Source organism: Cervus canadensis, chromosome 29 (genome assembly GCF_019320065.1).
Source record: "Cervus canadensis isolate Bull #8, Minnesota chromosome 29, ASM1932006v1, whole genome shotgun sequence".
In the NCBI taxonomy this organism is placed as follows: domain Eukaryota; kingdom Metazoa; phylum Chordata; class Mammalia; order Artiodactyla; family Cervidae; genus Cervus; species Cervus canadensis.
Window position 1 is genome coordinate 37,201,923 of NC_057414.1, and position 13,523 is coordinate 37,215,445.

Here is a 13,523-nt window from a genome sequence, read left to right on the forward strand (position 1 = left end):
GGTGCATGCTGAGTTGCATTAGTCGTGTCCAACTCTTTGTGACCCCATGGACTGTAGCCCGCCAGGCTCCCCTGTCCATGGGATTCTCCAGGCAAGAAGCTGGAGTGAGTTGCCACGCCCTCCTCCAGGGAGACTTTCCCACCCAGTGATCAAACTGATGTCTCCTGCATTGCAGGCAGATTCTTTACTACTCAGCCAGCTGGGAAGCCCAAGGAAGACAGTATCATTTCACAAAATGTACATAACCACAAATGTTATTTTGTTCCAAATAAAGTTAACATCTGATATTCAGTCCATGTTCAAATTTCCCTAGTCCTCTAAAAATATGTCCCATAGCAGTTTATTTATTCAAATCAAGATCTAGAGGATAGACATACATATATTTCATTTGGTTCTTTTAAGGCTTTCAATAAATAAAGTCACCCCTTCCTTTTTTTTCTTTTTAGTGGCCTTGATTTTCTTTACTTTACCTAGAATTCTAGATTCTAAAATTTATCAATTGATGTATCTTTTAAATAAATAGCACCAGTCTTGCCCATTGATACAATTCAAATTTGACTTTTTCAGTTCTTCGTCCACAAGTTGATTGTAGAAAACACTGCAAATCAACAGGTTCTGACAGTAACAAAGAACAACATGAGGCTGAGATTTGAGAAGGGAAAATAAACTGAGGGCAGACAAATCATACAATTAAGTTAAATGCTATCCCTGAAAGTAAACGGAACAGTTTCAAAAGTCACAAGTAGAGGGGAGACCTTGGTACTTATTTTTTTTTTAATATTCATTAAGCTCCAATGATTGTTTGCTACCATTCTTTTCTACAGTCATGCTGAATAAAGCTATAGCTAAATGGAAGTTAAATTGCATTCATGAAGTGTTACTGTTTACCTCTTTTTATCTGCAGCCTCTCAGAGAAAGCAAGCTACAAATAGTGCTACACAAGAAACTAGTTTCTTGACAAACAATGTCGCTTCAGCATGAAATGAACTGGTTCACTCTAAAGTGGTCATGGCTGTTGAAGACAAGAGGTTTCGTATTTTTATATGGCACATCTTTTTGGTCCCTGTGAAAACAAGTTTTTTTGAATGTGAACTATCCTCTGACACTTGTGAAGTTACTATCGCCCTTCTATATCCATTAGATCGATATATGGTTCACGGCAGTACTGCACAAGTTTAAAATTTCATTACAGGGCAATGAGCAACATGTGGCTTGCCTCTGTGAGGGGCTGGGTCAATCTGCAAGAAAGAATATTTTAGAGTATCATCAAGTTCCAAGATTGCAGCTTGGTTACCACAACAATAACAATAATTTGGAGCACTGAAATCGTTACTGCATTTCGGTCACAGCACCAATTATATCCCTCCATCACCAGCCAATGAACTCTATACACCAACATGAGGCCATTGACATGATTAAATGTCTCAGAAATATCCTGCCCAAAGGTGTAGTCAGCTCCTTGAGGAGATATACCCCAACCTTCATGGTTCCTCTGGATCTGACCACAGCAAGTGATACATTGGACCCTCGCGGGGAACTTCTCATAGGTGATCAAGAGCTCTGATGTGATCCAGGATATCTATGGATGGTGAGAGGCCACCATGTAGACAGAAGATCTGCCCAGCCACTGAGGCAGTGAGAGGAAGATAGTCAAAAAGATCTGCAAGATATTTCCAGACATGTGCGTTTCCATATTTCCTGAAATACTCATCATAGAAACCACATACTTATGTAATCTGTCTCCTCCTCTCATGATTTCCTCAAAGAATGGTGATACGTTCACTGATAAGGAATCACGAGCTACAAGCAGAGTAACTGTTTCCACTGAATAATACCCTCTGTCACCATAATCACCCGCAAACAAGTAATTTGTATCAGGTGATTTACCACCAATTCTAAACAGTTCCACGAGATCATGAAGTTGCCCGTTCACATCTCCGCAGACAGGGACTGGACGTCAAACTTCTTGCGCATTGGATTTTTTTGTCAGGATTTCTTTAGCCTTCTTGCAGAGGCTCTTGACCTGGGACGTGGACAGCTGCTCGATCCACTGGTCCAGCTCCTTGGTGAATACCTTCTCGTCCATGATGTCACCTGCCTGAACCAGCTACCGCTCCTTGCTCCTCCTGCTGGTACCCGATTCCCGCTGGACTTGTGCCTATACTGGTGGTTGCTTGGTGCTGGCACTGGCCCTCTGGCTCGTCCCTCTGTGCTCAGCCACTGGCCGCTGCCCTCCTCCACTCTCTCTAGGCCTGACACTCTGCTCTCTGTAATCTCCCTCTCCCTTTCTATGCCACTTATTTGTTTAAAAGGTGGAAGGAGGTGGAGTTGCTTGTCTTATAGAATTTTACAAGTATTGCATTTAGAGCAGGGGTCTGCAACACCACCACCAAGGACCAGTAGGGGTCCTTGACCTGTTGAGAACTGGGTTGCTCAGCAGGAGGTGAGCAGCAGGCCAGTGAGTGAGGCTTCATCTGTATTTACAGCTGCTCCCCATCACTCTCCCATCACCCCCAGTTGGGACTCTTGTCCTTCCAGGAAAACAAGCTCAGGGCTCCCACTGACTCTGCGTTAAGATGAGTTCTATAATTAGTTCATTGTGTTTCACAATGTAATAATAGAAATAAAGTGCACAACAAATGTAATACCCTTGAATCATCCAGAAACCACTCCCCTCCACCACCATCTGTAGAAAAACTGTCTTCCAGAAAACCAGTCCCTAGTATCAAAAAAGCTGGGGACAGCTGGTTTAGAGGATTGCTTCTCTGTTCCTTTATTTATGTAATTCCCTGAAAACTAGGAGTTAGATCTAGACTTGAGTTCAACAAGTTTTATGGGAATAGTTTATACGTATTTCCATATATTTCTTATGGCACCACTCATAATTTCCCCCACCCCTCTGACAGATGCTGAGATGCAGCGGGTCCTGACGGTGCCAACCTCATGCATTCATTGTAAAACACTTCAGCCTTTCATCTTACAGTTTTAGCATCCACTGATGACCTTTGCCTAGATCCATTGATTCACCAGGATGCTGCAAAACAGCGGTTTTATGTTTCTACCACTCCTACTGAATTTAATTCCTAAAATTCTTCAATTAAAGATCATTCTTTTAACTGTTTGTAGTTACATGAAATATGCTTCATATAAACAAAAATAGCATAAATGTTGATGATTACTTCCCTTTCTCAGTGCCCATGTTGGTGAGTTGGTGCCCTAGCAATGTGTCACTGTGACAAATTAGATGTTATCTATTAGCATTTGGATCTCCTGGCTTTTTATATATTTAATTTATTTCAGCTTATTTGATCTGATGCTAAAATTGTCCCACTTTTGGTCTCTTCATATGGATTACTAAACTTTTTGTCCAGCCCTCACTGGTCTTTGAAGGCTCAACTTTCTGGCCCTTCAAGATTTCCAGGCTTATCTTGTACAATTCTTGGCCCAGTCCTGAAATCAGCCATCTCCTCAAGAATCCAAAAATCCTCTGGTGGAAAACGGTTCACAAGTCAGAACTCAGGATAATCACTGTAAGCAAGCTGCCATCACTAGTCAGTTTTTTAACCATCAGAGTGATGAAGTACGAAATTCTTTTAAAAAGAAAATAATTAAATGTTACAAACTTACGCTTTGAAGTTTGAAGACTGAAAGGTTTCACTTAAGTTTTTTTGTTTTATACTTGAACCTCTTTCCTCTGTCCACTGAGTGTCTTACTTTAGAATAATATTAGCTTTAATTACTTACTTGCTTTTTAACCTATATCATACATGGGATACTTTCACAATAGCAGAAGCAATATCACCAACAATAAGGTGTTGGATATAGTCTCAAATTTCTTTGCTTTTTTGTTTTTGGTTTTCTTTTGGGTGTGGGGGCATGTTTTTGTTTCTCTTTGTCCTTAGAAGACATTCCACTCTGAATACAGAGTCAAAATTCTGCATTTTAAAGCCACTTACTTAGGTAATGTTTTGTTCTGGGCAGTTATGTCATCAGCTTGATACAATTAGGCTCATTAATCTTAGTTTCTTCTCAGCTTCTACAGATGTGTTTATCTGTTTTTTGATCCTGTAACATATATATATGGTTGCAAATTCAAACTATAAAATAAGAAAAATCACTACCTTCTCTGCCCCTCATCCATAAATTATATTTTTAGTGGTTTTTGACTTATTCTTGCCCTCCTTACTATTGAAAATAGACATATGTGTATGTAAAAGTAACAAACCATAAGCACTTTTTTGGTCTGCTTTTTAAAAAAACTGAACAGTGTACCCTGAAGATCTCACCCATCCCACTCTTCCCTCTACCCGCATCCTACCCAGGTGTTGGGATGCCCTGGGCCTTATTCCACACTCCCCCGCAAATGGTCACTTCCGGTATGTTTGTAATCTTTTGCATTTACAAACAGTGTTGTAGTGAATAGCTTGTGCATATGGTGATTTCTACTTTTGCCAGTGTATCTTTGGAACAGATCCCTAGAAGTAGATTTGTTGAGTTAAAGGGCACATGTGTGTGTCATTTGTTAGATGCTGTCAAATCCACTCTGTGGAGATTGAACAACCAATAATGAATGTAAACAATGTGCAAAAATATGGGTTAAGACATAGCGCCCTATCTATACACACCTGGTGACTGGGGAGCCTCTCGATGTTCTACCCAAGGGTCAGACCTGGCTAGACCTCACGCAGGAACACCCAGGCCCTGGGAGTCCTGGAAGGAGCCAAGAGGCACCACTGTCTTTACTTTGGCTGAAACAACAGTTTAACAGGCAGCCCTGTTTATCTCAGGCTGAGCAGGAGCTCTGCGTGATTTTTTTTTTTTTTTTTTTTTGGTCCTCTTTGATTGATAAAAACACTTCAAAATTATCTCTTTCTCTGTTTGGTTTAGCAGTTAAAATGTTTCAAGGCATGAATTTCATTAGGGAATTAAATCAGAATTCTATCCACTTGTCCTCAGCAAATGGATATTATTAAATTCGCCGGTTTATATGACACTGCTGATCTTTCTTCACAAATGGAAGGAAAATTAACATAGCTAATATGTATTCAGTCTCTTACTCAGTCAACCAACTTGAATTGGATCTCCCCTCTATCCCCTCTGTACTCACACCTCTAGGCCAGAAATAAAAATCTGCACAGTCTGAAAGCTGAATCCCTCCAGCTTTTGAATCCCTTCAAATGAACAATGTATGCACATTTCTTAGAGAATTGGCTCACACTAGATTTTTTGGAAAAAAGAAAGTTCGGTTGCTAACATTTAAAAATCAGGAGATTATACATAAATTTACAGATTTCTGACTTCTCTCGTAAACTTGGCCAACCAGCCTGCTTTCCATTGTGGCAGCCTGTTCCTGGTTGAAGCAGAGGTGAGGCTTCCCCCAGTGGTAGGACCTGTCCTGTCCAGTGTCCAGGATATCTACCCAGCCTTTCCATTCATTTCTCTTCCTCCTGGGCCATAAATCTGTGAGAACTGACCTAGACTGCTAGCCCCTGAAGATACGGACCACCTGTGTGTTACTGGACTTTGACTTTCCAGCGTCCTACCCAGACTCCAGCACACAGGGCTCTCTTTATATGTTTGGTGGGTGATATAAGATATCTTGTGGATGCCTGCATCACCTTTCTTACAATACTAAAACCATGTGATTGCAATACTGCTCCAGCCTAGATCTTTGATGCAGACTGGCAGCAAAGGTGCCCCTGATCTGTGCCAATGTCCCACTACCCAAAGCCACTCATATGTCACTGGGCTGCTCCTAAAGTCTTCACTTTGCTGTTTGATCTCTTTTGCGCCTAGCAATCTCCTCCCCAACTGAGCACAGCCATGTACATCTCATGTTGTCTCTAGGACGACCACACGAGATCACGAATGTATAGCCTGGCCCCCAGCATTTCTGTTTATCACATTCTTAGCAGTGTTTTGTCTCCAAGTTGGCAAGAGTCTCCCCATTCTTAGTTTAGTTTAATTTTTCAGCCAAGCCTCAAGGAAGGGATTACAGTAGAAATCTCTGTAATCTGAGAATTTTCCAAATCCCATGTGCACAGAGACTGACAGAGGTAAACATTTTATGGGAATTCCTGTGGCAAAGTGGTTAAGAATCTGCCTGCAATGTAGGAGATCCAAGTTTGGTCCCTGAGTCGGGAGGATCCCCTGGAGGATGAAATGGCAACCCACTGCAGCATTCTTGGCTGGAAACTTCCATGGACAGAGGAGCCTGAAGAGTCCATGGGGTTGCAAAGAGTCGAAATGACTGAGCACGCACACATGACCTTCCTTATCAGAGCCATTAGTGGCCTAAAGAGGCAAATTATGGCAGGTCGTAGCATATATAACTAGGAGCTTGTGTTCACCACTGCAAGCTCAGGACTTAATCTTCCTTGAGTCCTTGGAGCCAGGAAAGAAGCATGAAGTCGCTTGTGCTGCTTGGACTGGTGGCCCTCTCGGAGTGCATAGTCAAGTAAGTATGGGGACAGTTAGTGGCATCATCTCTCTTTCTGGGATTTCTCTTGTCATCCTCTTATCCTTCCACCCATCAGGGTTAGAAGAGAAAGTAATTCCCTGACAGTCCAAAGATCAACTCTCACCCATTGATGAGAACCTCATCATGGGCACTGTGGGGTGAAAGTATCTTGAGGTAGGCCTGCAGGGTTGCACAACTCTGGGGGTGCCAGTCACATTAGGATCTATGTAAGAATAGCACTCCCTGAAATTGTTCACTGCACAACCTGTGCAACTCTAGGTATGGTGCTGTGGAAACCCATTTCTCCTGAACTTGCCTCAAGGGCTTGTCTTTGCTCTCTCTTCTATTCTGTGTGTATGTATTTATGTCTTCATCTGCGCAGGCGCCAAATGGTCATATGGCTTACCCAAGATTACACAACAGAACCTGTATGCAGACCTAGGTTTTTGACATGTCTTTGCACGGCATTCTGATAAAAGGTGACACTCATAAGAATTTTCCAATACACAGTGCCATTACAATGCCATCATATGACAGCCACACTGTAATACAGACAGCTGACTGCTAACCCTTCTTTGTTTCCCTTTTCCCCATGCTCAATAAAAGAATCCCTATAAAGAAGAAGCAGACCCTGCAAGAAGTCTTCAGGGTAAAAATCCTGACAAAAAAAAATTCCTGCAGGCAAAAGCTTACAGTCTGTCTGACAATTCTGGTGTTTGCCCAGAGTTTCTCATCTCATCCCCTGAGGAACATCTTGAACGTGAGTGTTGGGAGGATGGTGCTCCACAGCGCCCCCTGGTGCTCTGGCCTAGCACAGGAGCTCATCTGGAGGTGCCAGGTGGGATGCTTGGGCTGGGGCTCCTGCAGGAGGCAGAAACAGTGGGGAACAGGGACCCCGTTCCCAGGGGAGAAGGCACTCAAATCCTCAAATCTTGGTCTGTGGTGACTGGGCCCATCAATGACCAGGTGGCAAGTAAACATCCATTTCTGTGCCAAAGACATTAGATTGAAGGAGATTGTTCTTTCTGAGCAAAGTGAGCTGTTGAGTTAAGATGAAGAGTGAGCCATGACTAATCAAAAGATAGCCAACTGCAACCAAGTGTGAATCCTCAGGTAGAGAAAGGTCACCCGCTGCAAATCCATGAATGATACCAGAAAAAAGTTACTGAGCCCCAAAAGCATGTGAGGCCATAAAAGTCCAAGACTATAGCTATTGTTTCTGTTTTTGTTTTGTTTTTTTAAGAGTCTTATCTCTTCTTCGAGAATGCACAGACCAGGCTGAGAGAGAGGCAAAGATTGAATACATGTCAAAAGAAAGGGCCACCTGTATGCTGCTGACAGGACATGGTCTGAGTTTAGAGGGAGTGGTCTGGGGTGACCTAGGAGGCCCACCTGGAGAAGGAGGCCCTCAGTCTGGGGCTTGAAGAAGAGACTGCAGAGCTTCTCAAATGAAGCGACTGGTCTGAGCAGAGGCTGTGAGGAGGAATGGTTGGAAAGTGATTTCTGGAGACCTGAGTTGCCCAGAGGGAAGCAGTACTCTTGGAATCAGGGGTGATCAGGAAGACTGGCCTGTGTGAACCTCCCCTCACCGGCCCCTGTAGGTGGCCTACATCGGCAGCATCACCATTGGAACACCCCCTCAACAGTTCCAGGTCGGCTTTGACACCGGCTCATCTGACTTGTGGGTGCCCTCTGTCTACTGCCAAAGTTTCAGCTGCTGTGAGTACCGGTCCTCCCCATCGTGTCCTCCCCCTCCCCCCCTCCATCTTGGCATCTGACAGATATGCATCTCTTGTCGGCAGATACACATAACACATTCAACCCTACTCAATCCAACACCTTCCAGGGCATGAGGAGGACAATAAACCTCAGCTTTGGCTCTGGGAGAATGAGTGGATATCTTGGCTCTGACATCATTTGGGTAATGTGGGAACCAGGGGCTTAGCCAGGGCTGGCCCTGGGAGCAACTGCTACCTGCAAGACAGATGCAGGACCAGCTGGCAGAGATTGTCCATCCCCAAATCCCCTAGTGACTAGCCACCTGCCCAGGAGGGCCCTGTCTCTGAGGAGACAGCTCCCCTGCTGACACACAAGCTCCCAGAACAACTAACCCAGAGAGGGGCTTGACATGTGGATTTGTAGCTCTTTCACCCATGAGCAGCTCGGAGTTCATTTTGCTGGAGCAGAAAGAGGGATAATAAAGCACCCACTTTTCTATTCTCAGACTCTACAGGGTACATTCATGGTAATAACTTGTTTGATCCTGAAACAACCCCAGGAAGGAGGTACTATTATTAGCTCCATGATAAGGATAAGGGACATGAGGTGCAGCGAGTCGGGGCCCTACCCACGTCACACATTTTTCAAGTGATGGAGCTTGGCTGTCCTTCAGGACTCAAGTAGGTGTGGGTTTTGAGGAGAGCATAAAACTGAACTGGGGCCCCCAGACAGCACAGGACTCCAGGTATCCAGGCAGGAATAGCAGGGGTCACAGATGTGGGAGGGGCCTGGTAAATGGGATCTCACTCCAGGGGACCTTTGAGACTAATAAAACCTATGGCCTGCCTTCCCGTAAGTGCCTAGTATACTCTTCCTGTGTCTCTCTGTCTCTCTTCCTCTCACACATACACTCACATACACGTATGCACATCAGCAAAAGCCTCTTTCCCAGGTCAAATTTTAAGAACTGAATTTTAAGGCCAAATCATAAGAACCCTGCCAGTGACATTGTATAATGGGCTTCGGTCTTCCTGGAGAGATACAGAATCCACAATGCATTGCAATGAATTCAGTCCATTTCTGTCATCACGTCATAGTGATGCCAAAGAGAAGTCTGCTCAGCTGTAAGCCCCATGGACAGCACTGGTCACAGGCAAGTGAAGTTAAATTGAAACCATGCCCTTAGCACCCTCGGGCCTTGGCTTTCCAGAATAATTATAGGTGAGACAAAGAGAAAGCCAGACCAACAGCATGGAGACCTCTGAGGGTATATCTGAGCACTCAGGTCACTGGAGAGGACCTGGCCTTCCTCGTAAGATTGGGTGGTGGAACCAGGTTAGGCTGCCCAACTTTGACCCTCTTCTTTGGCACTCAGTATATGGGACCAACTTTGGTCAGGTACTCGGTCCATCTGAGCCTCGATTTCTGCATGTGTAAAATAAAAACAACCATAGTAGTGCCTCTGATGGGTAAAGAAGAACAGCCCGCAGACAGTGCCTACTCTCTTCCAACAAGCCCCTGCATCCTTCTCTATTCAGCCAGCCGGATATCGCTAGCGTGGTGATGTTTGGTGGAGTCGACAATTCCTACTTCCACAGAGATCTCAAGTGGATACCAGTGATTGAACCACGCTACTGGCAGATAATCATGGATCAGTAAGCCTCTCCCTCTGAGGGTCACCCCAATGACGCTTCCACACATGCACACAGACAGACACACACAAGTGCACGCACAGACACACACAGTCACACACAGACACTGGCTCCACCCACAAACATACATAAAAACACATACGAGACACATATAAACACACTCATAGGCACAGATATAAACACGCACAGCACACAGATATGTACAAACACAGACACACAAGTATAGATACACACATCACCCATGGGTTCATAATTGCCTCAGGCCTCCTGTCCAGGCCTCTGACCAGGGTCCTGAAAGGGTCCAGTGAGGTCTGGGCAGCTGGGGGAGGGCTGCACTCCTATGCCATGAGGTGGAGAGCATGGTTAGAAGACCCTACAGTGTGGTGAAAAGAGGATCAGGGGGAATTTCACAAGTCTGGACAGGGTTGTGTTAAGATGACCTACTGACCAGGGCTACCCAGGACCTAGAGTGTTCTCAGGACAGAGAATTGCCAGTTGAAAAACTGAGAAAGTCCTGAAAGTCTGGGAAAACTGATCTACTCAGGGAGAAGCTACCCAGCAGTAGAGAGATGTTGGCTGCAGTCTTGAGACCTAAAACAATTCATAAAAAGAGACACTCCACCTAAACAATGCTACCAACCACCCAAACCAGGCACACAGTGGGGCAGCAGCTGTGACTGAATCAGGAAGCTGGGATGCAAGAGTAGCCTGAGAACAAGGGGCAATAATAGATGAGATTCTGCATGATACCCTCAGACAAAAGCTTTCCTGTCCTTTGGAGGCCTCCTGGGTCTGCTCATGCTCCCCTGGCAGGGGGCCTCAGTGTCTGAGCTGGGGGAGGGGGCGGTGCTGGGAAACAACCACTCCTAGGGCAGCCTGTGTCTCCCCCACCACCACTCAGAACACCTACTGCCCTGGGGAACCTCCATATTCACTGTATGGGCTGACCCATCATTGGTGAGACACCAGATATAGGTCTCTGGATGTTCTTCATTCATTCATTCAACAAACATATCTCATGCATCCGTTGTGTGCTGGGCACTTGAGGAAGGCTCTAAGGATACAACTCGCCTTCACATCTAGTGACGGAGACGAAGATGAAATGACTTGCACAGTAGTTCAATAGTGAATTACCACTTTGGTACATGCTAGACATGAGGAAGGGCCTACAGAGAGTGACCAAGACAGGTGTTTGATCTAGTCTGGGGTGAGGAATTCCCTGAAAAAGTGACAGTTAAGCTGAGACCTGGAAGATAAGGAGAAATTAACTATGGAAAGGGGATGAGGGTCTTCTAGGAAGAGCACCAGCACAGGTCCTGAGACACGAAACAGCCAGTTTATTCAAGAACTGAAAGGAAGTCCAAAAGGTGATGTGACCAGAATAAAGGTAAACAGAGTCAGGGCCAGAACTGAATGTCTCTTCAGGAGACAGTCGGGCAGGGAGCAGTTGTTGAAGAGATTTCAGACTGACCCTGGTGCCTGCTTTGTCCCTCTCTCTGTCTCTCAGTGTCTCCATGAACGGAAAGGTTATTGCTTGTTACCGCCGTTGTCAGGCCGTTGTGGATACTGGGAGCTCATTGCTGATTGGCCCAACTGATGTGGTCAGCAGCATTCAGAGGCACATCAACCCCAATCCCATCGGGGATAGCAAGGTGAAGGGTCATGCCACGGGGTCGTTCTTGGGCTCCCCAAACACCAAGGATCACCTGGGCCAACCACTCTCCCTCTTTTTCTTACAGCAAATGATGTCATGTAGTGATGCCATGAACCCGCCTCCTGTTATCTTCACCATCAGTGGCACTGACTTCCCAGGGACCCCTAAATACTACATCCAGAAGGTGAGGGTTCATCCCTGGGGGCTGGTTGCCAAATCTGGGACTTGCTGGAAACCTTGGGCTGCTGCTGGGAGGAGGGCGCCCCCTGCAGGTCAAGCCACGCCATTGACGGTGCTGCCGAGCTCTGTGGCTGGGCCGGTGCTTCCCACAAATCAACCACTGGAGAGAAGAGGGCCCTCTGGTAGATCCATCATCCTGAAATAAATAGAGAGACACACCCCGTGCCAGCAGTGTCGAGGCAAAAGGGGAGGGGAACTCTAAGGTCCTCAGACCTCAAAGAGCTTCAGTTCAACCGAAGCCCTCAGATGGATGAACGCAGAAAGTCAGCTCTAGCAATCCTTGAAATAGACAGGTGACAAGGGGGAGTGCTGGCCCACCCTAGTGATTGACAGTCTCCCTTCCCTTCTCAAAAGAGGCTGATGGGCTCAAAAAAAGGCATTAAGGAAGAGAGGAAATTTCAGTAATTCTAAACCCCCCGCCTCATGGAGGAGTGAAGAAGCCTGCTTGGGTTGAGGGATATCTACACTGAATTCCATGCAACCCATTGTATGGAATGGTTGGTGCAAAAGGGACCTGGAGGCAAATTAGGGGTGATGAGGGCTACAGACCAGGGGAGCACCAGGGGAAATCACTCAACCCAGTCTGGAGTGGCCAAAGAGGATGAGTATAGGTCCAAGGAGGCTTCCTAGTGGGGTTAAATACAATATAAAGGGGAGGTTGTGGGCGCTGCTATTTAAAGTGGATAACCAACAATTACCTACTGTGTTGAACATGGAACTCTGCTTGATGTTATGTAATAACCTGGATGGGAGGGGAGCCTGGAGGAGAATGGATACATGTAGATGTATGGCTGTCCACTTGAAAGTATCACAGTACTACTAACTGGCTACACTGTGATACAAAATCAAAATCTTTTAGAAAAAGAATGGGTTGTGGGGAAGGGTGAGAAGAATAGGCATTTTCTGCAGAGCACAGAGCAAGCAGGAGTTCAAAGGAAAGAAACAGAAGAGTGTGAGGGGAATTGTGTGAAATTCTTGTTCTTTTTTTAAAAAAGTATTTTGAAGTATACCTGATTTACAATGTTGTGTTAATTTCTGCGGAACATCAAAGTCACTCAGTTTTATGTATGTACAAATATATACACATTCTTTTTCATGTTCTTTTCCATTACAGTGTATCACGGGATACTGAATACAGTTCCCTGTGCTATACAGTAGGACTTTGTTGCTTAACCATTTGAATCTGATAATCCCAAACTCCCAATCCTCTCCTCCTTCCCTCGTCATGACAACCATGTTTGGCCCTTCTTGTTCCTGTACACCCACTTCTGCAGCTGCTGTGAGAGCCACTTGATTCTTCCCAAAGGAGGGAAAAGATGGAAAAGCTGTCTGCTCTGGATATTGAGGGGGATGGCATGTAAGGGCTTAGGCTGACTGGTATGTTTTTCTGCCTCCCCCAGATTTCCAAGAGCCTCTGCTTTAGCAGTTTTCAAGGGGGCACAGAGAACATGTTCCCCTTGGAGACCTGGATCCTGGGTGACGTCTTCCTGAGAGCATATTTCTCAGTTTTCGATTGGAGTAAAAACAGGATTGGCCTGGCTCCCGCAGCGTAAATCTGCACTGCTATAGGAAACACTCAGGCCCACTCCAAACACACACACCCAGGTAGGGCCATCCCACCCAGGGATGCTGAGGAACTGCGTCTGATGATCTGCAAGGCCCTATTCTCAGTAAGGAATAAACAGTTTCACTCTTAATGGTGCTAAAACAGATGGGTGTCTCTGTTTGGTTCTGGGAGGGTGTAATGATTGGGAAGGAGCAGGAACCAGGTCTGAACCACAAGTGAGAGGAGCCCAGT

At 45.5% G+C, this 13,523-nt stretch overlaps 1 protein-coding gene and 1 pseudogene across 1 annotated transcript; one reads left to right on the plus strand and one right to left on the minus strand.

Annotated features, from left to right (window-relative positions):
- Positions 1–1,175: 1,175 nt before the first annotated feature.
- Positions 1,176–2,086, minus strand: LOC122430735 (annotated as a pseudogene).
- A 1,111-nt stretch (positions 2,087–3,197) lies between these two features.
- LOC122430736 (pregnancy-associated glycoprotein 2-like) lies at positions 3,198–13,278 on the plus strand. Its single transcript, XM_043451556.1, has 9 exons — positions 3,198–3,203; positions 7,185–7,220; positions 8,062–8,179; positions 8,263–8,381; positions 9,555–9,577; positions 9,718–9,834; positions 11,339–11,483; positions 11,571–11,669; positions 13,126–13,278. Exons 1-9 carry the CDS (start codon positions 3,198–3,200, stop codon positions 13,276–13,278), a joined length of 816 nt encoding a protein of 271 aa, XP_043307491.1.
- Positions 13,279–13,523: the final 245 nt, after the last annotated feature.